General features: G+C 40.1%; 1 protein-coding gene across 1 annotated transcript in view; it reads left to right on the forward strand.

The window, feature by feature from the left end:
- Positions 1–23180, forward strand: part of AFF3 (AF4/FMR2 family member 3) — a 280973-nt gene extending 257793 nt beyond the window's left edge. Inside the window, exons 15-21 of the mRNA XM_040584169.1 lie at positions 5934–5997; positions 8655–8791; positions 10796–10867; positions 13199–13292; positions 17402–17451; positions 17588–17802; positions 19132–23180. Of these exons, the coding sequence (XP_040440103.1) occupies positions 5934–5997; positions 8655–8791; positions 10796–10867; positions 13199–13292; positions 17402–17451; positions 17588–17802; positions 19132–19253 (754 nt within the window). The 3' untranslated portion in view covers positions 19254–23180. The remainder of the gene's footprint in view (positions 1–5933; positions 5998–8654; positions 8792–10795; positions 10868–13198; positions 13293–17401; positions 17452–17587; positions 17803–19131) is intronic.
- Positions 23181–24861: the final 1681 nt, after the last annotated feature.

Here is a 24861-nt window from a genome sequence, read left to right on the forward strand (position 1 = left end):
GGGTCTAGATTACTAAAGTTGTGAAACTGGTCCTATATTTAGAATTATGATTTAAGCTGCTTTTATTACATGCAATTGTTGTACACTGAGGAAGCACTAGTTTGCTTTTTTATAGCACTTCAACAGCATTATCTCTGAAGGGTATTAAATATGCACTTGGCTACATTTATGATGTTTAATTGAACTTTTATTAGTTTTTTTTAATGTATCCTCATAAAGCACCATACCACAGTAAGAAATAATGTACAAGCAGTAGATTATGTAAATGAAGCAGAAAATGCTATAGTTTAGTATTTAGTTCATATAAAATATAAAAATTAGATGAAAAATGTGGGTTTGAATGCAGTTATAATTAAAATTGTATATTGGAGTCTAAGCTACACCATACTCTGTAAATACCAGCGGCTGCTCTGAGTTCCAAGGAGATTATGTTGCAGTAGATGCTGATAAATTACTGTACAAAGTAAGGCTTTTATTGATCCACTTTGTTTGATTCTCTTCCCTTTTTTTTACTGCATGAGTTTACATTTTTGTAATTATCTGCTAAACTGGAGTAAATTAAATTCAGAGAAGGCAGCAAAAAACAAAGGTGGCAGAGATGCACTGTAATGACATAGAGCTAAACAGGATGACAGAAACATATACACACACAAGCATTTCACCTGGGTAATGGTAATACCACTCTTAGGAGCTCAACAGCCCGGAAATTCTGAAAGGCTGCTTCTGGAAGGGGAGTAATTACAAAGCCCACAGCCATCTCACCTCACGCTGGGATCCCATGCTACATAACAAGCAATGGAAATGCTGACTTTCCTGCTGGTTTTCGACAAGCTCCCAGAGAAAGTGATGGCAAGGCGACTGAGAGAAATTCTGGACAGTAGCGGATTGTTTGATAAATTTCATCCTGGATTCAACCACAGCCATGCTACTGAGGCTGCCCTTGTCAAAGTCATAAATGGTTTGAATGCCACTGCTGAAAAGGAAGCCTGGCCTTGTTTGTACTATCAGATCTAGCCATAGGGGGGTTATTCTGTAAAAGGCTGGATTCTGTTGCAGTGCCTAGGTGACTGGCTAGTGTTGACTGAGAATGCGTTGAAATGGTTCCAGCAGTACTTGATTGCTTTCCCCAATCAACATAGTAGGGTAAATTCTCCTCGAGAGCAGCCAGTTTCACATAATGACACTTGATCCCAGGGAGAATTCACCAGCGGCCTGACTTAGTTGGCACTGATGCTTTACACTCTTTCTCTTGCCTTTCAGAGAGATATATGACATGCATTAGAGCAGTGTATTAGAGCTCCTTTTTGGCTTTGTCAAAGAGGACTATATTTCTAAAAGTACCAACAATCAGATATTCAGAAACAAAAGACTTCCTTGTGCAGTCAAAATTATTAACAGAGATAAAACACTTGTTTGTACCTGTTAATTTGAAATCAGACTTCTTTTTAATTTTATTTTTTTTTAAAGAGGCCCAAATTCTGTTTGTAAATCTGGAGTGACAATACTGACACCAATAGATACATACAGTTGTAAATAACTTGAGGAGAATCTGACTCAATTGTCCAAAAAACAGAGGTCACTAAATAATATTCCATGGGACATCGGTTTACATTCATGACCAGTAAGCCTAACAAAGACACTCCAGGACTCTTCTGCTACTCACATCTACTCCAGTTCTACCAGTAGTCTGGTACCATTTTAATCCTATAGATTGTAACCTATAGAACCTATAGAAAATAGAAATTTTCTCTATTCTTTCTTAGGCTGTAGTGAGGCTGTGACCTGCAAAGGGATTGCAAACCTTAGATCAAAGACCTGAAAAAGGGTTTAGCCACAGATCTTTCTGAATGCCATCAGTGGGAAAACAGATTTCCTTCTTCTCAGGATGCCTCTCATCAATATAGTATCTGAAGTTTGCATCCAATGAGGTTACCTGCAAATTCTCCAGTCTGATATTATCAACAATGTAACAAAACAGGCCAAGCTGTAGAGGAAAATTGGGTGGACCCTTGTGTTTGTAACAGATATAGGTTCTCAGAACGGTAATTTAAGCATCTATAAAATCAGAATTTGATTAACAATCTTGTGTGAACCTCATAGATACAAAATGTGCAGTATGCAAGAGAGCTATCCTGACTAATAATTTATGCATGAGCTTTCTCATGTGTCTTCATATGTCCATGAGCTGAGGTAACCTGTTATCTTTAAGAAGCCTATAGAAGAGGGTTTTTTTACTGTTTCTTCACCTCATGACATAATAATTTAAACTAGTATACTGGATTTAAAAAGACAAATTATGTTCATGTGCAGAGAGAACCTAAAAAAAATTGAATCTGAAGCCTTTCTCATTGAAATCAGAAAATAATTAAATTCAAGCATATCCTAATTTTGTTACTAAAATGATATAAGAAATATATGCAAAGTATGTAAATATACATTAAATCTATAGGACATTTCAGCTTTCCATTTTCACCCAACATGCCCATTAGTAATCTGAATAGGAAGTTTATTAACATGTAGTGATAAATTGAAGATAATATTTCATTGATGGCATAAAGAGATCAGAATTTGACTTGGTGTGTTTATTAACACTATTGAACAAGGTCTGTTTAAGAAACCAGAAGAAAACATACCCTATCCATTTTTTTCCAATTAATCTTAATTTCTGTTAGGCATGCCATGATTTGTAAATCAATCTTATATTTTTCCTATGGGAATACCTAAAAATTCACATTGAGAATATATATGCTTTGCTTTAAAGTGGCCTTTTAATGGTTTCTTTTTTATATTAGGCTTCCCAAAAAACAATTGGACAAACCAATGACTTCATTTTTTGCATGTTGCATTATGGTTAACCAACCCATAGAGGGGCCCTTAAAACAGGCTTCTCAGTTCAGTAATGCGCATGCCTCTTCCTAATTCCCTTATTGCTAATCATAACTAGGGAGAATAAATCCTGCTACAAGTTGAAAACCATTTTACAATTAAATTATTTATAAGTAGACCATAATTACATGTGTTATCTCACTTCATTTTTACAGTCTCTTACCATGCTTCAGACAAGCAAATTAGACATATAGTTCTGGCTGATATATGGGAGGGAATGTTGCAAAGGACATATTGTAATGACCTGAGTTTGAAAGGAGCATGTAAAGGTTCATCCACTTCTATCATTTCAGAGAGAGGAGCCATGAGACCACTGTTTTGTTGATTTGCTCTGCTTTGCTTTGCTTTTTGGCACTTCCTAGTAAACCCCCTTACCTAGGTCATTGCACAAGATGAAGAAAGATGGGACCTAACATATTTTAGGAATTCTTTCAGTGGTTCTGAAAACATACTTATTTTTCTATATAAAGCTAACACTGTTTCAATGTCTAATCTATCATAATATATAATATATCATAATTGACCAAGACCAAATCCAGATGGTTCATACTACTAAGATAATGTTAGCATCTTGCTGGACACAGGAAGAATTTGCAGCTGCAGTAGATTATGAGATACTGGGACACAAACCTGCCTGCAGTCCCTTTGCTGATCTACTGGGTAGAGTGAGCTGGGGAGAAATTCCACTCTGATGAAGAACAGTATTTTAAAGAAAATAGGAGCAAAGGAACTTTGCTTTCTTTTTCTTCATATCAACAAGATTTTTGGGGCAGAGCTCATTCAAAATTATCAAGATTTTGAATACTTCCATCTAGTGATATTTAGCCTTCCTCCTCTTCAAAATAAGGTTGACTAACCTTATGTAATAATTAATAATTACGTAAACCTGATGTAATTAAATGTCCTTGAAACTGTGTGCATGTAAGTAGAAGGAAACAGAGTAAGTAAGCGCACTGCCAAATAGCCTTATGGTATCGAGGAAGTACGTATGGCTCTCCTCTTCTGTCAAGAGGCTCCCCATTGCTCCCACTGATCTCAGTTATGGATCTGAGCACTTTCTTGCTGGTATCAGCAAAATGTTTTTACTCATCCATCCCACTGATTTCAGGTTTTAGATCTGTATCTTCTCTGACTGACGCAAAACATTTTTTTAAACACATGTGCTGAGAAATCCCAATTTAAAAAAAAAAAAAAAACCACCAATCAACAATTACTTAGGAACATGTACTGGTTTGGGCTGGGATAAAGTTAATTTTCTTCATAACATCTCTTATGGTGCTGTGTTTTGGATCAGTGACCAAAACAGTGTTGATAACAAAATGTTTTAGCTATTGCTGAGCAGTGCTCTCACAGCCTCAATGCCTTTTCTGTTTCTCACCCCACCAGCGAGCAGGCTGGGGGGGGCACAAGAAGTTGGGAGGCGACACAGCTGGGACAGCTGACCCCAACTGACCAAAAGGATATCCCATGGCATATGACATTGTGTTCAGCAATAAAAGGTGGAGGAAGAAGGAGAAAAGGGAACATTCAGAGTGATGGCATTTGTCTGCCCAAGTCACCATTAAGCATGATGAAGCCCTCCTTTCTGGGAGATGGCTGAACACCTGCCTGCCGATGGGAAACAGTGACTGAATTCCTTATTCTGCTTTGTTTTACCTATAAGTCTATCTCAATGCACAAATTTTCTCGCTTTGACTCTGATTCCCTCCCCTTCTCTCCCACTGGAGGGAAGAGAGTGAGCAGCTGTGTGGGGCTGAGCTGCCTACCAGGTTTAACCTACAACAGATGCTGCGTGGTGATAATACCATGTCATTTACAACACCAAGTGCTTAAAAGCATGCATGATGAAAACATCAGAAATCTTACTCTGACTACTCAGGAATATCTCCTTTTCATTAGATAAGGGCAAAGGGATGACACTCCATCCAACACTAAGAAAACTATTTTGCAAGGCAAAACTTCCTTTTCTGAGATGAGGATATGGCGGTAACCACAGTATAAGCTGAGAAGAACCAGGACATGGTTTTGCTGAGTTAAGAAAGAAGGCGGCCATCTCCCACATATATGAGACTGGAATAATCTGCAGGGTCAGGAAATGTGAAGACTTTTATGAGAGGCAACAATTGAAGATGCAAGGTTGTGGCCTGAAATGACATGGCAAATGGCTGTCCTCCACAGTGGCATAGAAAGGTGCAAAAGCGAGAGGCTGTGGGAAGAGGTGAGGAAATTTGCTTCAGCCATGAGGAGTTCACAGAGGTGGTGACCAGACATTACCAAGGAGACATCAGTTTGTATGGAAGTGGATAAGTCTGGATCAGAAACAGACATAATTTCAGCGCAGAGACAGCAGTTGAATTTATGCCCTGCAGTCAGTAGGTCAGGTAGGTTAAGGAAGGGATAGTGTCTCTGAAATCTGTTTGAGGACAAATCAGTGGAGAAATTGGCACGAGCAACACCAGTGGAATTGCAGCAGGCAGCCCAGCACCGAGCCACGGATGAACTCCAGGCAGCGAAAGTAAACAGCACTCTCAGCATGCTTACAGATAAGAGGGAGAAGGGGGGTGAGATGGTAGTTGTGGAGGCAGGCAGGTTCAATGTGTGTTTTCAAAGTGGAGAGATTAAACACACACTTGGTTTTAGAGGAGGGAGAAGCCAAGGCAAATGACAACATACAGAGAGGAGCAGAAAAAGAAGAAAGCAAGCACTAGGGAGAGGACAAGATGGAATAACTTGTTCTGCTTAACACTTGTATCTGTATTGCAGATCAAAACTGCACTAATTTGGGAAGCAGTTTATATAATCCATAAAAACACATTTTATTAGCTTTTTTTGCTTTGAATCACTGACTTCTAAAGAATGAGAACAGCTATAAATGCTACTGTCTCCACAGGCAGCAATTTGGAAATAGAAGATTCATGGTTACGTGATAAGTGTATTTTCTTCATAAAAAAATGTTTGCAAATCAGGTTTAAAATAAGGGGAAAATAACTTAAAAATATTCTGCACTTCAGAAAATAATAAAATGTCTTCTTATTTTCCCCTGGTAGGCCACGCAATGCAGATTACTTTATGCAGGAAGCTAAACGGAAGAAGCATAAAGCAGATGCAATGGTGAGAACATTTTCTTTCCAGTTATGTTGCTCCAAATTATTTTTGTAATGCAGTTTCTTCATCAGTGCAGTATTGCTGGGGTAATTATAAAATCTATTATAAGGATGGCTAGGCTTGTTAAATTAAGAAATGTTTATATAATCAAATGTTCATAGCCCAATAAACTATGACTTAACAAATAATGACTTACTGAGATAAAGGACTGGATAAATAAAACTTTCCATTTATTCCTTTGCTTTAATTAGTAACTATAGTAATGGAGGCTGTTTAAGGGATCCACATTCCTATCTTCTCAGTTTAACTAGCTGGCTAGGTCCTATAATTGTGTCACCAAATTTGGTCTGGTGGCTGAAGTATCTGGACTGTTTTTAAAGAGCTTTGGCTCTTCAGTGCTAAAAGAATCCCGGTTGCATGGCAGACATTTCCTAACACAACCAGAAACGCATAAAGATTCTGCATAATCCTAGAGGAACACCTTGCACACAAAGGACTGTCGCAACAAACAGATTCTTGTCCGTGGCTTTGACCTGTCTAAAAATGTGGCCAGCAAGAAAAAGGGGAATCCAACATTGTACGGAGAATTAAAGAGACGCTTGTCATCCCAAACAAATGGGTGCAACAAATTACGCAGTGCTCCAGAAGAGCTCCGCTTAGCCATCTCTCAGCTTTCTCCAAGGCTACGTTTGTTCAGCACTATGAATAAGCTAGCACAGCCTTAAAAACATTAGGCCTCTGGGATGGCAGGCGCGATAAATGGAATGGGACCCTGCATCAATATGGCTATCTTGCAGGTGGGAGTAGCTGCAGCCCTGCCTTGCTCTGTCCGACACACTTCGTTGTCAGAGCAGCAGGAAATAAGAAAGGTGGCTCAGAGCCTCTGTTTCTTCACCTCTTTCTCTCAGCTGTGCAGAATGTAAAAAGGCCAAGGAAGCAGAAGCAGGCCCTTAATTTAGGACACTAACACCGAGTTTTACACTCTACCTGAGTTTATTAGCGCAAATTTCCATGGTTTATTCAGTTCCATATTACTCTAAAGTGAGTCTTAAATCAGAAAATATTGCAGAGAAGTATAAATGGTGCATTTTAGTGTGTTGCTTTAAACAGAATGGAAAAGATCACTTAATATGCAAAGGAAATTCTTAGCCTGAAATGTTTTTATGGTAGACTCCCAAGAAACAGGAGGTGCAAGCATTATTCTCTGCTGTGCCACAAGTTTCCTGCATGAAAGTCTCTTAGGCACAGTTTAAATAGCCTCCCATCAGTACTAGGTGATTGAAATATTCTTCGCATTCTGCTTCCCTGCACAGTGGACCAGCACCTTACTTACACCTCATGAATCTCCCCTTGCAGGTACTTTCTTTCTCTCCTTGAATATGTAGGGATCCTGGAGGAATTGCCGTATTTCCAAAGTGCCTCCAAGGCTCTTTGAATCACCTTGCTGGCCTGGATACCTCCTACTTCGGCGCTGCAATACCTAACATAGGCACTTAGAGTGAGCAGCCTGAAAATTACTCTAAGTCTCTCTGCTCCTTAGTCCCCCAGCTGTGAAACTGGGGTAATAGCACTTCCACCTGCACAAGAGCGTCAGGGAAAGAAATATAATAAAAAGTTTTTGAAGTTCTCCCATATGATCGCAATGGGAGTCATATAAGAACCTAAAATAGATTGAAGCCAGTGTGCCATTCCAAAGTTACTATTTAAAATCTTTATCCCTTGGAAAAGAATAAGGTCCATTAACCTTTCACTGTGTGCATCAGATTTCAACCAAATGCATCCACTCCATTAATAGGCTTTATGTACCGCAGGAGTTCTGATTGAAGGAAAGAGAAGTCAGAACAGAGAGGTATTAGTATGATTCATCTCTATCCACATCGAAAATGAAATTCTGAGGGCAGATAAGTGGTATGTAAGTGTACACATATGAACATTATGTGCACATTTGCATATACACCATCACTGAAAGTATATATATGCATATATATCCATATAAGTACACAAGTACACAGAGAGTCAAAGTAGTACTGGAAAAAAGAAAAAAAAAAAATGGGACAAGGAAGGATGATGGCAGAAAAAGCTGAGGGAGCAGAGCAGTCCCTGAAATAGGAGGAGGATATAGAAAACAAATTCCTGCCAAGAGAAGAGTATGGTCAAGCAGTGCTGAAAATAGCAGGGATAAAGAAGACATAAGAACAGACATGAGCCTTTGAATAAGAGTAGTCGAAGTATTTAATTCTCATTCCCTTGTGTCAAGATAATCATTACCTTTCTTTGCTAAGTGATGAAAACTATATTTGCAAAGATGTGTGAAACCCTTCTTAATGAAAGCTGGAACGAAAGGCCTGAAGAGCTTGTGGGATTTCCAGCACTGGAAGGAAGCTCTGATAAACATCTGTCAGGAATGTCCTAGGCAGAGTTGATTGTTCTTTGAACAAAGATGTGGACCAAATAACATCTCATAGCCTTTTTACGCTCTACTTTCTGTACCTTATGATTTTTCACTGATGCACAGGGTTTGAGGGGTTTTAGCTTTTTCTTAGGAAAAATCATGATTATGAAGATATACCAACTTCTGTCAAGTTTACAGTTTATGTTGAGGAAAATGTAACCATAACTTGATGATTACACTATTTCTCTGTGTCCTTGTTTTTTCCCTCTAGGTGGAAAAGTTTGGAAAGGCACTGAATTATGCAGAAGCAGCACTATCATTTATTGAGTGTGGAAATGCAATGGAACAAGGCCCAATGGAATCTAAATCCCCTTACACAATGTATTCAGAAACAGTTGAACTCATCAGGTAGGAAGGGAGGAGATGACCTCAGGGGTGACTCTGTGCAAACATGCTCATCTACATTATCACATAATTTCCTAGATAGAGTAAAAGGCAGGAAGTGATGTCCTCCCAAGTGCCTGGTCATATGTGATGTGTATGTATTATCTGTGATTTCTATGGAAATTAAATCAGGAAACTATGTAGAATGCAAAAAAGAACCCCAAAGCTTTTCATATTACTTGAGTTGCAAATTACTTTGTTTCATGATATAAGTCCCATGCTACTCAAAAGAGAAAAATAATAATATATAATACCAAAACATTCATAATGGAGTGGTAGTTTGCAAAATGTTGTAACATGTTTAAGACTGCAGTTTTAAGGTTACCCGAAAGAAGATGTGAGCAGTGATAGAAAAATGGACACTCAAGGTCCATTTGGTGTATATCCTCCTACTGTAGCAAATGGGCTCACAAAAGCAGTCCAGCTCACACTAATGCTGCCCCTGCATTTGGGCACCTTCACAGTTCTCCAAACAGGACAGTCTAGAATTCAGACCCACCCGCAGTCCCTATGAAGAAAGTTTTACTCTTAAGTCCTTTTCTCTGTTACCGTTGGTGCTAATAGTTAACGTTAGTGACAGTGACAATAGAGAAAAACAAAGGTCAAAATCATTCCAGCAGCTCAGTGACCCTCTCCACAAGACAGCCAGCCCAGCCACACTAGCAGAGAAAGCTGCACGGTCAGTGACCATGGCATCATTCCTCAGGACAATCAACCACACAATTTTCATCAGGACTAAGTTTATAGAAAGTAAAACATTTTAATTTTTAATCATACTGATAATGAAGCAAAGCTTCTAAAACAATTGCATTCTTTTGGACTTAGTGTTGATGTGAAGATTTTCTTTCATGTTAACAATTCCATTGGCATTTTATTCCACTTAAGGCTGTCTTCTCATGCATTTCGGCGGATTGAGGCCAGCTTTCTAACTGGAAGGTTATTAAACAGATTTTTATTTTTTTTCAGTAAGAAAGTATAGTACATTCTGTCTCTGCAATTCTTCCCTTCTTTTTTCCAAAAGGCAGAAAGCTCTTTCTTTGCCTGCCCCGTCTTTTTGCATAGTAGTAAACGTATGGTCCTAACTCTGGAAATGAATTTTGCTTGCAGATCCATAGCTTTCAATAATGTGTGTAGCTGTGGTTGTGTGTTAGTGTGAATTGCTGTTGATCTCACTTACCGCAGCTCAGAAAAATAAGTGGTTTGCTAGGTATGCCTGTTGAAACAAAATGTTCATACCAAATCTTTGCACAGACACCAGAATTAAAGTTTGAAAGTAAAGATAAGAAAAAACACAAGCAGCTAATTATGGAGAACAGGTATTTTCTGGTAACGAGCCTGGAAGTGCTGTGTGTTGTCCTAACCTTATCCATCGTTCAGGTATTCAGCTGGAAGCTGAGATTTACAGAAACTAATTTGTGATTGCATAGCACATATACTCTTGAAACAGCAGTGCTACCTCTGTGGATGTTTAATATTTATAGCATTTGAATGTAATGTCATATGAGCAAAAATAGCTCTGAGCCACATGTTTCCCACTCTGCTGTGCTCTGCTTGGAGGAGCAAATCTGGGTAGACACGCTCAGAGCTGGCAGGGTGAGGGCAGCACCAGCTTCAAGGCAGGCTGTCTGCCTTCAAACGCTGTGAAAACCTTTCTCTGTGAACTCTGTGTAACTGGGTCTCCACAGCAGCAGAGGTTATTTTGGTAGGACAGCATCACCTCAGCAGCTAGGCTCCCCTCTGGACTGGAGGATGTTCAAGGGAGTTACTGCTGTTTAAAAAGGTGCCGGGAGGCACTGCTAATGGCAAAAGAGCTCTGAAACACAACCAGAAAAAGCACATATATGTCTGGTAACTTGAGCAAATATGTATAAGGGGGCAGATTAAATGGCACGGGCCAGCTTAGCTCTCTGACCAGTGATATAAAGCTGTCTCAGTTAACTCACATTGGATTTTTTCCTTTTGCTAAAGGTATGCAGTGAGACTAAAAACCCACTCAGGCCCCAGCGCCACACCAGAAGACAAACAGCTGGCAGCGTTATGGTTAGTAGATCAAGAATTCCTCAAAAGGCTTCTTTTCAGCAGCAAGCCAGTTCTTGAAAATCAGATGCTGGATGCAGCCAGATAGGATTATGTTGTCTATTGAAATTAAGAGAATACTTTGTGCTCTGGGAAGGGCCAGCCCTTGTATCGCTGTAGCACGTCTGCATTCTGTCTCTGTAAATAAGCAATTCATACTTATTGGCTGTGACAGGTCAGCTACAGTATGTCAGCGTAATTAATTTTTAAATGCCTGATGGTTTGTTGTTTTTATGACTGATATACTTTTGTACCAATAGCTCGGCAATTTCTTTTGTGGCTGACATTTTAGGCTCAATAATCGTAAGTTATATTTACATTATATGAAGGGAGATATGGTGATGGTGATAATTAAGGCTTTTGGAGTACCTTCTAAATTGAGATTTCTAGCTATATATGCACGCACCTTAGATTCTATAGGATGATTGCTGATTGCTAGTAAAATACTAAAATGTTATTAAAATCAAATTTTAATTTAATATCTATGTAGTTAATACATAAAATACCTATTATGTGGTTACTGATTCTCAGTAAGTGGACATTTGCAATCAGCAAGTGTGTTTTTAACATCTATTAACCATCTGTTAAAAATCCAAATTAAATGCATCTTTAGCCTCCATAAATAAGGACTCCTAATTAATCATTTGTATAAAAAAAGAAGAAAATATCGAGATGCATTTTCTTTTTAAATGCCCTTTCTTTGTCACTGGTTTGCTGTGCCATCGGGAGGAGCACAGAATGCGTTAATGGCAACTGCTTTAAAAACGCTTAGGTGGGAAAATGACTAAAGAACGGTAAAAAAAAAAAAATAAAGCCATATTACGAAGGGTTGCTCAGAACTGTCAGAGCGCTTCGGTGTGTGCAGAACCACATCCAAATTCACGGAGCTGCTGCATCTGTTTCAGCAGAAAGGTCAGCGAGAGGGAAAGCAGACGGTGCCTTCTCTGGGCGATGAATAGCAATCTTAACTCACCGTCTGCCAGCGAGCAGATGAGCTGACACCATTTGCATATGTGCTGTACCTGTGAAGGTGACAGAGTGAGAGTTATGGTGGCTGCGAGGCCACCGCATCCCCCGGCTGTTCCCAGCGCCCGCCGGGCAGGCTGCCAGGCAGCCGGCGCGCCCCGCTCCGCTTCTCCTAGGGAGAGACTGCCCTCCAGCGGCCAAAGGCAGAAATTCACCGTCTGCTTTCAGGACCCGAGGCAAACGGGCTGAAAAACCCTGGCTGGGATTTTTTTTCCAAGAGCAATTTGCTAATTCGAGGGGGCTGCTGAGGTCTGGGCAGCTCCTGGGCACGGGGAGATGGGGAGCGCTCTGCGCTCCCAAACTCAAAGCACCTTCTGGTGCTTCAGTTCGGCTCCGAGACTAAATACTGCTTTTAAAAATAAGGCCTCTGCTGCCAAAGGAAAAGCAAAACACAACAGATTTTTGCTTCAAAAACTGTGTTATTGTGGGGCAATCCCACACTTGCCAGTCAAAAAGCTTGCTGGGGTGGTGATTCTTGGTTCAGAAAATAGACCGGTACACCTAAAGCCAATAGCAAAGAGTTTGTGTCCCCTGAATGCTGCTTATCAGTTATTGTGATGTATAATTATAGTTAATAGCTATTACTCTTATTTAATTACATAACACTGAAGGTGCGTGGCACTCTGCAGACTAATGAGGACCATGGGAGCAGACAGTTCCAGTACAGCACGTTGAGGTTTTCAGCCAGCTGCTGGTTCCCTCTGGCCTCCAGGCTCCAACACAATCTCCATTCTGGCTTCCCACAGAGGAGTTTGGCCAGTGAAATCTGGGCAAGTCTGAGGTTTCCCAGCCATCTCCAGCTGCTGGAAGACACCACTGCGTGTACACAAAATACACCCATTGTAAATCTAGTTCATTTTACAGGCACCCCAAAAGACTGCCTTTGCATTTACAAAAAGAAATACAAAAAAATGCGTGTGCTGTGTTCCAGGCCTGTAATGACCTTTTCATGGGAGAGGCCTTTGGTCAAGTGTGCAGGCTTCAAGTCAGAGTCAAGGCCTGGGTACCCAAACGTGGAAACCTTTCTGAGTATAATTTGTTTAGTACCTCACTGGTAGCAGCTGTCAGTGTGACCTGTCCTGGCTGCAATACCTAGCCTTGCTCATGAATCCACGGCAAAGTGTGAAGTACTGTAAAAAAATGGTAATAAAAACTGTCAGAAATGTGCTGTCAGCCTTTCAGTCTGTGTTAGTTTAAGAATTTAAGATAATTCATTGGGATTTCTTTTCAGGGGACACACTTTACCTTCTGCTTTGCTTTTTGTTCTAGTTACCGCTGCCTGGCCCTTCTGTACTGGAGGATGTTCCGACTCAAGAGAGACCATGCAGTCAAGTATTCAAAAGCTCTTATTGAGTATTTCAAGGTACATTCTTTATGGCATATTTTTAGATCAGTATGTCATTATAGGAAATACAGCATCTTACTAAAACAGCAGCTGTGCTGGGCTTAGGTCTTTCCCTGTGTAGACAGTAGGGCTTTACCACAGACTCCCATGGCAACACCTGGTGTCTAGTCAGTTCTGTTGTCTTCACTAGGCCTCCTCTTTGCAAAATACACACCACGTCCCCTCACAAAGGATAAGAAATTTATTGTACTAACAAACAGGTATTTTCAGGTTATTCTTGGTCAATTGGCTAGTGCTGTCTAGCTCTGTGGCAAATAGGTTTTGCAGATTTTGCTCTGAGAATCCTCTCCAGGATTACACTTCCCACTAGGCTACCTGTGAGTTGAAGACTTTGATCTAGATCAGTCGTCAGCCGCAGGGCTTCCACTTAGCATCAACAGGGAGGCTAGTGCAGTGGGACCTTCTTACCCAAGGAACTGGCAAACAGCCTACACTGACTTCAGTGGGAGTTGTACAAAAGCATCAGATGGCAACCAAACCACCTGCCATGTGCCTGACACAGCACTGCTGGTTCACCCTTCCCGCTTTGCTTCACCTGCTACTGCTTCTGTTTTCCATCTCTTCTAGGTCCAAACCCTGGTTATTATGACTAAGACAGGAATAAGGAAGTCATTAAAAGTATTTTAATGTATTTTACTTGACAGGCAACCCTTTCTTGGGAAGTATCTCAAGAACAAAACAGGTGGAGCTCACCTAGCAGTCAGTCAGTCCAGCATTTGATTTACAAACACAAAATTAGCCTTTATCATTCTAATTTAGAAAAAAATAAAAAGCATACAAGCTCTTTAAGACAACCTATTTTGGGGACCTGAACAGCTGTTTGCCTCTGAACACATCTGTTGGGGCTTTTTTTGCAGAAGGAGGTACCTTGAAATGAGAAACATCCATCCTTCGACATTTTGTTAATAAAAAAAAAATCAAATACAAGCACAAATGCTCATGACCAGATTCTGAACACATGAAGACAGTGAAGGAAATTGACAGATCCGTTATTGTCAAACTGAAATTGAAGTCATTGTAATTGCTTCTAAAATTTTAGCAATATATAATTCAACACGTTATGTTTCTCTAACAATGACTTGATTTCAGGGGAAAGAAATATGTGCCTATTACAGTACTTTATTTTTCTTTACCAGTTCAGAGAATACCTGCATTAAGAACAGGATGGTCAGGCTCTCAACCATGTAAAATGTCTCGTACTAGCAGACAGAAACTGTTTCACAGTAAACGTAAAATGGACTTACACTCTGCTGTAGTCAAGATGAGCTTGTTTTTTTGCAGAGCTCCTGCTGATATAATGATAGCGTAGTTTCACATTAGAAAGTATTCTCACCTTTGAAAGTAAAAATGGGGAAAAAATCCATTTTCTATAATTTTCTGTGGAAAACAAGCCAATTCTCTGCTCATTTCATATTTGGTATCTAAAAGCTTTCAAAACCAAGTGACGTGAAATGCTGACTGCATTAAGAACTTCCACATATATTATCAATCAAAGAAAGATTTTAAACCTCGTCACACACATTTGCAGGGAAAATTAGACACACTTCTTTTAGAAAAGAAAAAATGATCATTTAAATCTCCTTTTAAGTATTTTATTTCCATTATAAAAAAAATACTGCAAAATAAGCCACAGATATTCAGGGGACAGACACATTTGAGAGCATAAAGAAACCAGGAGAATGGGTAAGCAGGGTTGGATAAGAGGTGGTCTCTTACAACATTACACTCTTTCAAATCCCTACCCCCACCTTTCTGGTGCAGAACTGAGAGGAAGCTGGAGCAATACACCTAAAACTTGAGAAAAAAGGTATGGAAAGTTGTAAAGTAAGGCGGAGGCTAGTTACATTTATAGCAGAAGTATCCCTGACTCCACTTTGAGTTTAATATTTTCCTGCCTCCAACTCTGTAAGTATATAACATGTACTCAGTTTCCATTGCACTAGAAAAATGAAGGCCAGTAGTTGAGACAGATCAGAAAAGAAAAGGGAAAAAAAGAAACTGTTCTGTAAGAGGAACAAATGTCGAGGATTCCCAGGCTGGTTCTGTTTAGGATGGTAAGAGCTTTTCATTTTTTTCCTTTCACACCTTAGCCCTTCCTGCTAAAAACAAAAAGAAGGGGAAAAAAAAAAAAGAAACTGAAGGAAGAGGCCCTTTTGTTACACTGCAAGGCTTATTTTTCATACCACTTACCTGGGATGTAGAGGGCCCAGTGCCAAAAGGTAGGAAGAATGCCAGGGCACGTACAACACTGATGTGATCACTGCTAAAATACAGCCAGTGTTGGTGTGCACATGAAGGATGTGGGAACACAAGAGGCAGTTCAGAGAACACATCAAAACTAAGAAAACAAGATTTTTGAAGAGAGTCTCAGGAGATGTGTCCAGTTTACTGCAGAACAGGTTAAGAGAGGATGTGATCATTGTGTATACGGAAATAGAGCTGATAGTACCAGGCAACATGCAGTTTTTCTGGCATTGGACCAACAAAATCCAAAAGCTAGTACTGAAGTTAAGAAAATTCAATCTTGAAACCCTGAAACAGAATCTGTTTTTTCTAACTGAGAGGCCTGCTAAACGTTAGAACAGGACACAGGAGAACAAGGAGGATAAATAGTGTCTTAGGATTTATATATTACTAGCTATCCTTTTTTAAAAGAGTAAAATAAAATACATTTTTAATGTAATTTAGCTTCTGGTAAAAGTTCCATGACTGGTGGCAAAGGGAAATTACAGACTGAGTGTCCTGGGGGATTACTCCTGGCCTTTAAATCCATGAAGCTCTGAAGCCCCTTTTTTATCTTTTTTTCCTTCCTAAGCCATGGGAGACCAAGAGGTTTTGTACTGCTGTTAATGTTTTTAACTCCTGCAGCTTGCAACACCTGCAGCCTTGCATTTCAATAATATCCATAGACAGATCCTGAGCTGCAGGACTTCATCGGTCTCCTGTGGTTGTCCAGAAGGGAAGGTTGTTCTCAGCTCACAATTACCTGCTTGCATGGTTTCAGGGGAGAATGTGAGGAGGTCGCTTTCTTCTAAAGAATCAGAGACTGGCCATTGCTGAATATGAGGCTGTGGATGGGACGGCCTAGAGAAGTTTTGTTTCTCAAACTTCTGGTTTTCACATCCTTCTTTCTCATAGGCCCAGGATTAAATCAGTCGCTGCACTTGGGATAGGGGAGGAGTTTTTCCACAGGTCAAATGGGCAGGAACCTGCCGGTAAATTCCTACCAGTTCTTGCAGATTAACTACTAGAATCATTTTAGCCTTTCAGTTTCCATCATTGCAGACACCTGAATTTCTCCTGCTCTGTAAACATAGTGCTTGTACAAGGTAGTCTTTCCTCAAGCAATGAAATTCCTTAGCCTAAGGACAGTGCACCAGGGAGAGTCTTAATGACCACAGGTATACAAGAGATCACATTAAATGATCTAATGTCCCCTTCCAGGGACTTCTGGGGAACCCTTCAGCTAGAAAAAATCACCAGCCTACAAGGGCAGTCTCTGATCCTGTGAATGCTGCCATATTCAGATTGAGGCGAACAGCTCCCAGAGGAGCAGTTGTGAGAGAAAATCTTGAGCCTGGTGCATGAAACACCCATCTCAGCTGAGGGAAACTCAGATTCGCATCCCTGTGGTCAGCCAGGCTGAGCAGACTTGCAGAGCCTTGCAGGTCCTAGGGAAATGACATCTGTCTTTGAGGGCGGGAGAGTGGGAGGAAAACCTTGTTTTCTCTATCACAAGAGATTCCAGCCTAAACCTCACAGAGTTCTGGCAGCAATTTCTTCTGAACGCCTAGGATTTCTGGGAAAAGTTTCCATTTCAGCTAACATGTTTTCCTAATTGGCCCCCATCCCAGTGTGTTTAATAGACTGTGATTTGTGTCTGTGCTGCAGCATTGCTTCATCACAGCACCAAACTAGGCTGAGTGGGTTTATTACATCATGAGACTTGAATACTTGTATCTATGCAAATTTTTCTTTAAATTTCTTTACTTTTATACTGTTTAATGTTCTTCATTTTGTAGTCTTATATAAATTATATGCATTGTTAAATACTTTTTCCTTCACAGAATTCATCAAAAGCTGCCCAGAATCCGTCTCCTTGGGGTGCCAGTGGAAAGTAAGTCACACAGAAACTTACATCAGATTGGCAGTATGTACAGAAAATTGTGTTTTCTTACCTACAGTGTGTTCTGATACTCTCATGTTTTTAATTCCAACACCTTTTAAGTAACTGTATTGACATCTGTTTCCAGGAGCACAGGAACTCCATCACCCATGTCCCCTAGCCCTTCTCCAGTCAGCTCTGTGGGTTCCCAGGGGAGCACAGGGGCCCCTTCTCCATCTCCTATCATCAGCATCCCGCAGCGCATTCATCAGATGGCTGCCAACCACGTCAGTATCACCAACAGCATCCTGCACAGCTATGACTACTGGGAGATGGCTGATAACCTGGCCAAGGAAAACAAAGGTGAGTGAGTCAAGGCAATGGACTATTCCAGAAGACTGTCACATGATTTTGATCAGGAAAATAACTATTTTGGCAGGAATCCTGACTGCAAGGTAGGACTGCAGAGCTGATTTTTTCTTCAGTCTGCTCCTAGTCTGTTCCAAAACGGCCCACAACAGCAATTTTGATAGCTGTCTCAGAAGCATTTAATTTTTTTCTTTATTTGGCTGGTCAGGACTGGTGACAGACAGGTCACAGGCGTAGCTGTGGGCAGCATTCACTGCCATCTGTGTCATTCTCGAGAGAAAGGTTTGTGGGAAGCAAGGCAGCTTCCTACTCCCCAAAGTCGTGGAGCTGGATGTGATGCATTTATCCAGACCAAGTCAAAAAGCAGGAGCACCCTTCCTTTCTGCAGAAGGAATGAACAGCCCCTGGCCCTCCCCCCATCTGAGCAGACACAGATGGGAATGAGGGGCCTCACTCCCTCTTCAGAGAAAACTTCCCTCAGCTGAACTGGTTTCCATAAGCAATTGCCTCGGCATCTGAGTTGATGGTAAAGTATTCCTTGGTTTTCAGGTTAATTTCTGTATTTAAGGCGGGGGCAGGATTCAAATCAAAATGAGGACACCTAAGTGTAGGTGCGTATGTATGAGTTGTGGGGGCTCACTGCAGCTGATAGAGCTTTGTTCAATACAAACAGCAGAGTTCAGACAGCTGTTCAGTTCACCCTGAAGGGGAGGCGGGGATACAATTCAGTTGCCTAACCATAGCTGCCAAATGCCATTTGAGGCATCCTTACCTACACTGCCACTCCAGAAGTCTCCTGTACATCCTGTGTTAGATCTGCCAGTTCAGACTATACGTATCAACTGCCTAAGAGCATCTCAAATGGGCGCTACATCCCTCTAAGTAGGCAACTGAATTAAATCCCTAGTGGTTAGTTTCCTTAGGCTGGGTGTACCGTGTTGTACAGGCCTTTGTTTCTCTGTCATGGTAGTTTAAATGTCTAGCATATGTACAGCTAGACACTTATGTGTAGACTTTTTGATTTAAGTTGTCCTTAATCTAAAAATAAATCTTGCCGAGCATCTGTTTGCTTTATCAAGACTCAATGGAAATTAATGAAAAGCAAAGCCAAAGAACTCACTGTTTTGTTCTTTAAAAAGAAAATTGTTGTGCGTCAGCCTGTAAGATCATAAACCACAGGGCTTTAAAATTAATCTCACCAGCACTAAATGTTCATTCCTATGAAATGTTCAGCTTGACTCAATTTGTAAGAGAATAAAATCTATTAAAGGGTGGCAAATACAGCTTCACTCTTCTGATGCTGAATCTTTTTTATTTCTGTAGATTTTTTTAACGACCTGGATGCATTGATGGGACCTATCACTTTGCACAGCAGTATGGAGCATTTAGTTCAGTATACTCAACAAGGACTTCACTGGGTGCGGAATAGCGCTCACTTGTCATAATGACTGTGTGCCATTCACATGGACAGTATTCCTTTCATGGATAATTCAGTTATTCTGGACACTGTGCTACAGAAATAGTCAACCACAGCATTGATCCAAACAAAGGTGAATATTTCTTCAATACTGAGCAAAATTTTTCTGAACGTAGACATGTATGTGTGCATATATACAGTATACAATGATGTCTCTTCAGGATTAATTGTTCTATACCACTCTCCAAACATTTTCATACATTAGAAATACTGGAAAGAACTGATCTTAATGCACAAAACATACCCTTTCTATTCTTGTACTGAAAAACTCAGAAACCAAAATCTCATGGGTTGATTGAACCAAGTGCAATAAGCACAGATCCCTGTTCAGGAAAGCACTCAACAGATTCTTAACTTTAAGCTTGTAATGAAATCCTGTTGATTTCAGCAGAGCTTAAGCACATACACAAGGGCTTTCCTGAATTGGAATGAATGAAGGCAAATCATAAACATGGAGAACTTTTACTGCAAGCATGGACGCATCACAGAATTTTCAATACGAATGTGCCATCTCCCTGTTACTTCCCCACTGGGGCACAGAGGAGTTGTGTAGTCTGCATTAAGTTGGAGAAAGACGGCATTCCTTCACGTGCAGTAAGTTTCAACAAATTGCATGCATTCCTTTATCTCCTGTCTTTTTAAATAACTTTACCTCTTGTTCAGCTCCTCACCAACAGTATAACCTACAGTATCAAGCAAAAAGCCTGAAAACAGATTTGCTGATAGCAAGAACTTAAAAGAGATGGTGGGAAATTGCATTCTGTTACTGACAGTAAATAGATAATTGGTGAAAAAAAATGGCAAACTTCAATCTACTTAGTCAAGAAAATGTGTTAATTTCAGCTGCATACACACAGAGACCAGGATATATCTGTAACAGTTGTTGGCTTTGCATGGGAAGGCTTCATCCCACAGATTTGACTTTCATATCTTTTTCATCTAGCAGAAGCTTGCAGTATTTTCTTCTAGGCTGTATGGGAGCATTACATGCAATTTCCTTTATCTAGGAAGCTGAGTTTGCTGCTCATCAGGCTAAGAACTGTTTCCTATCATAATCCTCTCACTCTTCATGCATAATCCTCAACTAGGCTTTAACGTTTCTTGATTTATGGGATGTTTTCAGTTCCTGTTGACAAGCTGTGTTTTTTCATGCCAGAAGAATTAATCCCACAATAATTGGAGTTTAATCTGGGTCAGCTGAGGTCAAGGCCAGTTCATATCAACTGTGCATATCATTCCATGCATTTTTGTTCATTTTCAGTGGTTTTCACACACTTAGTTTTCCTTTTCTGTATTGGAAATATTTTATTTTTTTTCAATCAGATTTGCAGCCTTTACTCAAGTCAGCAGCTCTGGTGACTTTCAATGGATGTTCTTGTCCGAGTCACTGGCTGAAGCCTTTGATTGTTGTTTTCTAGTCTAATTTACTTACATATTAAGGAAATGTGAGTACAAAAGTCTCTTTCAATAGAAAATAGAAGCAGAATTAGCCACTGATATTGATTGATTGGTCCCTGCTGCCTTTTTTTCCTCCACCATTTTTTAAGAGCTCCATTTTGAAAAAAAAAAGATACCAAACAATGTGGCACGTTTTCTCAGTAAAACATCTTTGTTAACACAGACTGTATGTACCCTGTGGTAATGAGTGGGCTTGAGAGCACACTTAGCCCCGCATATCTGCATGTTTTTTTTGTTGAGACTGCGTACCATACCTCCCCTCCAGGTATTGCTCTGACTCAGAGCATTCACCCCATTTGAAGCAGCTCAGCAGCGTAGCTACTGAGGAGCTGCTCAGCCCCAAGCCATCCTGGGCCGATATTTATGTACTCATTCATGCTCAGATACTTCCCCTCAAAGAGAAGTCCTGAGCTCAGGCTGTGGTCAGTTCTTAGCATGGACCTGAGTGCTGCAGTGTGGCTAGCTTTAAGAGTGAACACAGACCTGCCTTTAAATGACAAAACACACATCCTCCAAATCCTCCCATTGCTCTTAACTATGGCTGCTACCCACCCCAGAAGGAACAAAATTTGTTTGGTCACAAGTATTGTGGAGAACTTGATCGGTGCCTTTCTGTTTATGACTTGCCTGATCTCCAGCTGTGGATATCTGTCATGATTTACTAGACTAGTAGCAACAGATTCTGTCAGCTGCTTGAATACCATATGAAGGTACTGTGGTATTTCTCCTCAGATCAGGAAAGTGAAATTCCAGTTAGATTAGCTTCTGTTTTCTTTGACAGTGCCTATGATGTTTATCTTCAGATAAGTCTGGGGGTTGGGAGCCCTTACTGCTATTTAACGTTGAGAAATTTTAGAAGTGATTACTTGCCTTAAATGGAGTTTAGTTTATTGGACATGTGGCATTTGAGTTTCAAATATGGAACTCTGAAGCATGTTTATTTTACTAGATCGGGGTATTTTTCTTAATCACAATGAACTCTTTGTATGGATGTAATATGTCAAGAAACTTCAAAGAAATGCAAGAATTAATGCTGTCCTGATGTAACATTTCCAAGTACTAAGAATCTCTTGTAGATGATTGTCATTTCTTGCACATTGTTCTTATATTGAATTATTCCAGCTAAAATACCCATTGCTTCCATGGAAAAACACACTGGTTTTTATTTTTTGTGCTGGCATCATCTGTGTTGTCTGATGAGAACACTGAGCCTTAACTTCTGGTGGTGTAACAGGATGAAAGAGCAGGCACTTAAACCAACTAGACACATAAATGGATTAGAGGTTTTGGCCTTCTCCCCATCAGGTTTCTTGCAGCTATACTATTTTGGTGAGGTTATTTAGAATACTCTTTTGTGCAGACTATTTGCTGTATATGGTTGCTGCTGTTTAGATAAACGAATGTGGCATCGTGACAATACTTCATTTCATCTTCTTAGAGTCTGGTCTGGAAAAGTGCATGTGGCATTTAGATCTAGTCCAGTTATTCATATGCTCCACCTTAAGAACCTGAACAGTCTTAGGCACTTCATCATGAGTCAAAGATGCTCTGTGTGTTCTGGATGGCACCAGAGGAAACTGTCCTTTGGAGTTCCATGAAAGATACTGACTTGTTTTAATCTGTTGTAAAAGTCCTGGAACATGCAGGCTTCTTTACACCATAGCAATGTTCAGGTTCATGTTGGGAAAGTAAGAAGTCATTCTGTACAAATCCGGAAGGATTATGTTTGGAGGGAGAGGTTTGCTTACAAACAGAGGCTTCTCAATCAGACAGCGTTGGTAAAGCAGCCTATAGGATCCTCACAGGCAGCAGGAACATACAGACCCCTTGGCCTTAATCCTTTATAGCATTTCACGGAGGCATGAGTGACAGGTAAGAACAAAGCATATGCAGAGGTTCAAGTGTGACCAAAAGCCAAGCATGGTCCTCCCTGTCACATGGCAGGATACCCCAACCCCTTTTTTGCCTATTCATTTTATCCAAATATTACAGGGTTCCAAAGGAAGAGATTATAGTGAGCAGAGGACCTTAGGTAAAGGAGGTTAAGAAGATCAAGCCCTAAGTGTAGATACAAACACATATGTATATACTGTAAATCTAAATAGTAATAAAAGTCACTCAGCATGAAGGCTATTACTAGTGCCTACCATTGATCATCAAGTACTCATCACCGAGCAGCCATATCACCTCAGAAGTGCAGTAACTGTTATCAAAATAATTTGTGTAACTAATTAATTTATAAGAAATGCACCTTTGGGACTGTGCCATAGTATCTCCTTTGTAATACAAATGTTCAACCATTTTTCATGCTACTGATTCAAATCTAAATCACTGAAATGTCAGGTTAACTTTTTTTTTGGCTAGATGAGGACATCTACTTAGACCTGGCTAATCTGTGCTCAGTTCATCTACCCAAGAGACTTTAGTAGTCACCAGCCTTAACACATATATAGTATATACTATTCACTGACTTAGTTGTAGGTTTTAATCCAAATGAAAATGGAATTTGTGAAATGATTTGGATTAATGGCATCTGCTTCAGATATACTTGCAGATGTGACATTAAATGATTCATGATTTTAAGCAGGAAAGGTTGAATTTTATATAAATAACAGTGAATTAATTCCTTGATCTTTTTACAAGAGGATTTTTTTTAAATGAAAAGATTGTCAAAGCAATAGGTTTTTTAACTCTCCTAAATTTTCTGGAGGGTCATGGGTTCACGGTAAAAGCTATATTAAGAACATCTCCTTCTGCAATATGCCTTGTCTTTACATAATCCTCTTAATATGTCAGAAAGAAATGTTTCTTTTTTCACACCAACAGCAACATTTCCCTCCCCCATTCAGGGAGAATCCTCAAACTAAGGAATAAAATCTCCTGGCACAATAGAAATACAAACAATGCCTGAAGAATATGGACTTGTTAAGGTAACAATAGAAGTTTGGCTGGCACAGACATAACATGCCTCTCATTTTGGTATCTTTTTGTTAGCATTTACATCACATATTTGAACTCATTGTGTTTGAAACTAGAGAATTAGTCTGATTTTCATGTCTTAAAAAGGCCTGATCACTATCATAATTATAACTGTTATATTAGCTTATGTGCTGTGCACCAAGGGCTGGAAAGGCTTGTAACTATAGACAAATTTGTCAGAATGCATTCAGAAAAGCATTTAAATGATCTTATGTCTAGTCTGCCTCGAAAACTGGAAACCAATGCCTCTCACCCAATACTGTTAGCATGAAAATTTGGCTACTTTAACGTCTCTCATAAGGCTGCCATTTGCCCTCAATAAGGCCAAAACTCTATTTCTGGTGTTACTGGTTGCCATGCTGGAAATTGTTCTTAAGGTTAATTAACAAACTGGGAAAGTCATTTTAGGCCCTGTTTGTGCTTACCTCACCAGAGTTACATAGAAGAAAAACACTAATATTTGGAGCATCCAGGGCTCCATCATTCTTTCAAAAGACTGTGGTTTCCCACAGTGGTGGGACACTGTGGGATTCAGCTGCGGCTATTTCTTCAGTTCCTCTGCCTCTCAAACAGGGTGCCGCAGCATGGAGCAAGTAACCCACAGGTTGCATAAAGGGACTTGCTTTCCCCCACAAAGCCAGCAGCAACTAGAGCAAGGCTCCCTCTCGGTTCCAATCTGTATAGCTTGAATCTCACATGTTGTAGCTTGAATCCCAGCCTCACCCCTGCTGCCCTTGAAGGACTCCAGAGGGTCTAAGGAAAACAACAGAATGACGAAAAAATGGGGATTTCCTCTGTCCCAAGGCACGTATTCCTTTTTGGAAGTGAATATAGAGAACAGCATGGATCATAAGGCACTCAGGTCTCATGTTTCTCATATGTACTAACACAGGGATACTTAACACTTATCTGCCTCATAGGGCTTTATGAGAATTAATTAATGTTTGCAAATCACTTTGTATCCTCAGAAGGAAAGTGCTGTAGAAGAGCTAGGGAAAAAACTGCTAAGTACACTGGATGAATTTCACCCCTGAGTCCAGAGCTACAAGACCCTCAAAATCCTTAAATACCATGTAAGCTCTTGATGTAAGCACCAGAGTATATAAAACTTGTACTCAGCACTGAGGGGAGTCACAGCC

Source organism: Falco naumanni, chromosome 2 (genome assembly GCF_017639655.2).
Source record: "Falco naumanni isolate bFalNau1 chromosome 2, bFalNau1.pat, whole genome shotgun sequence".
Classification (NCBI taxonomy): domain Eukaryota; kingdom Metazoa; phylum Chordata; class Aves; order Falconiformes; family Falconidae; genus Falco; species Falco naumanni.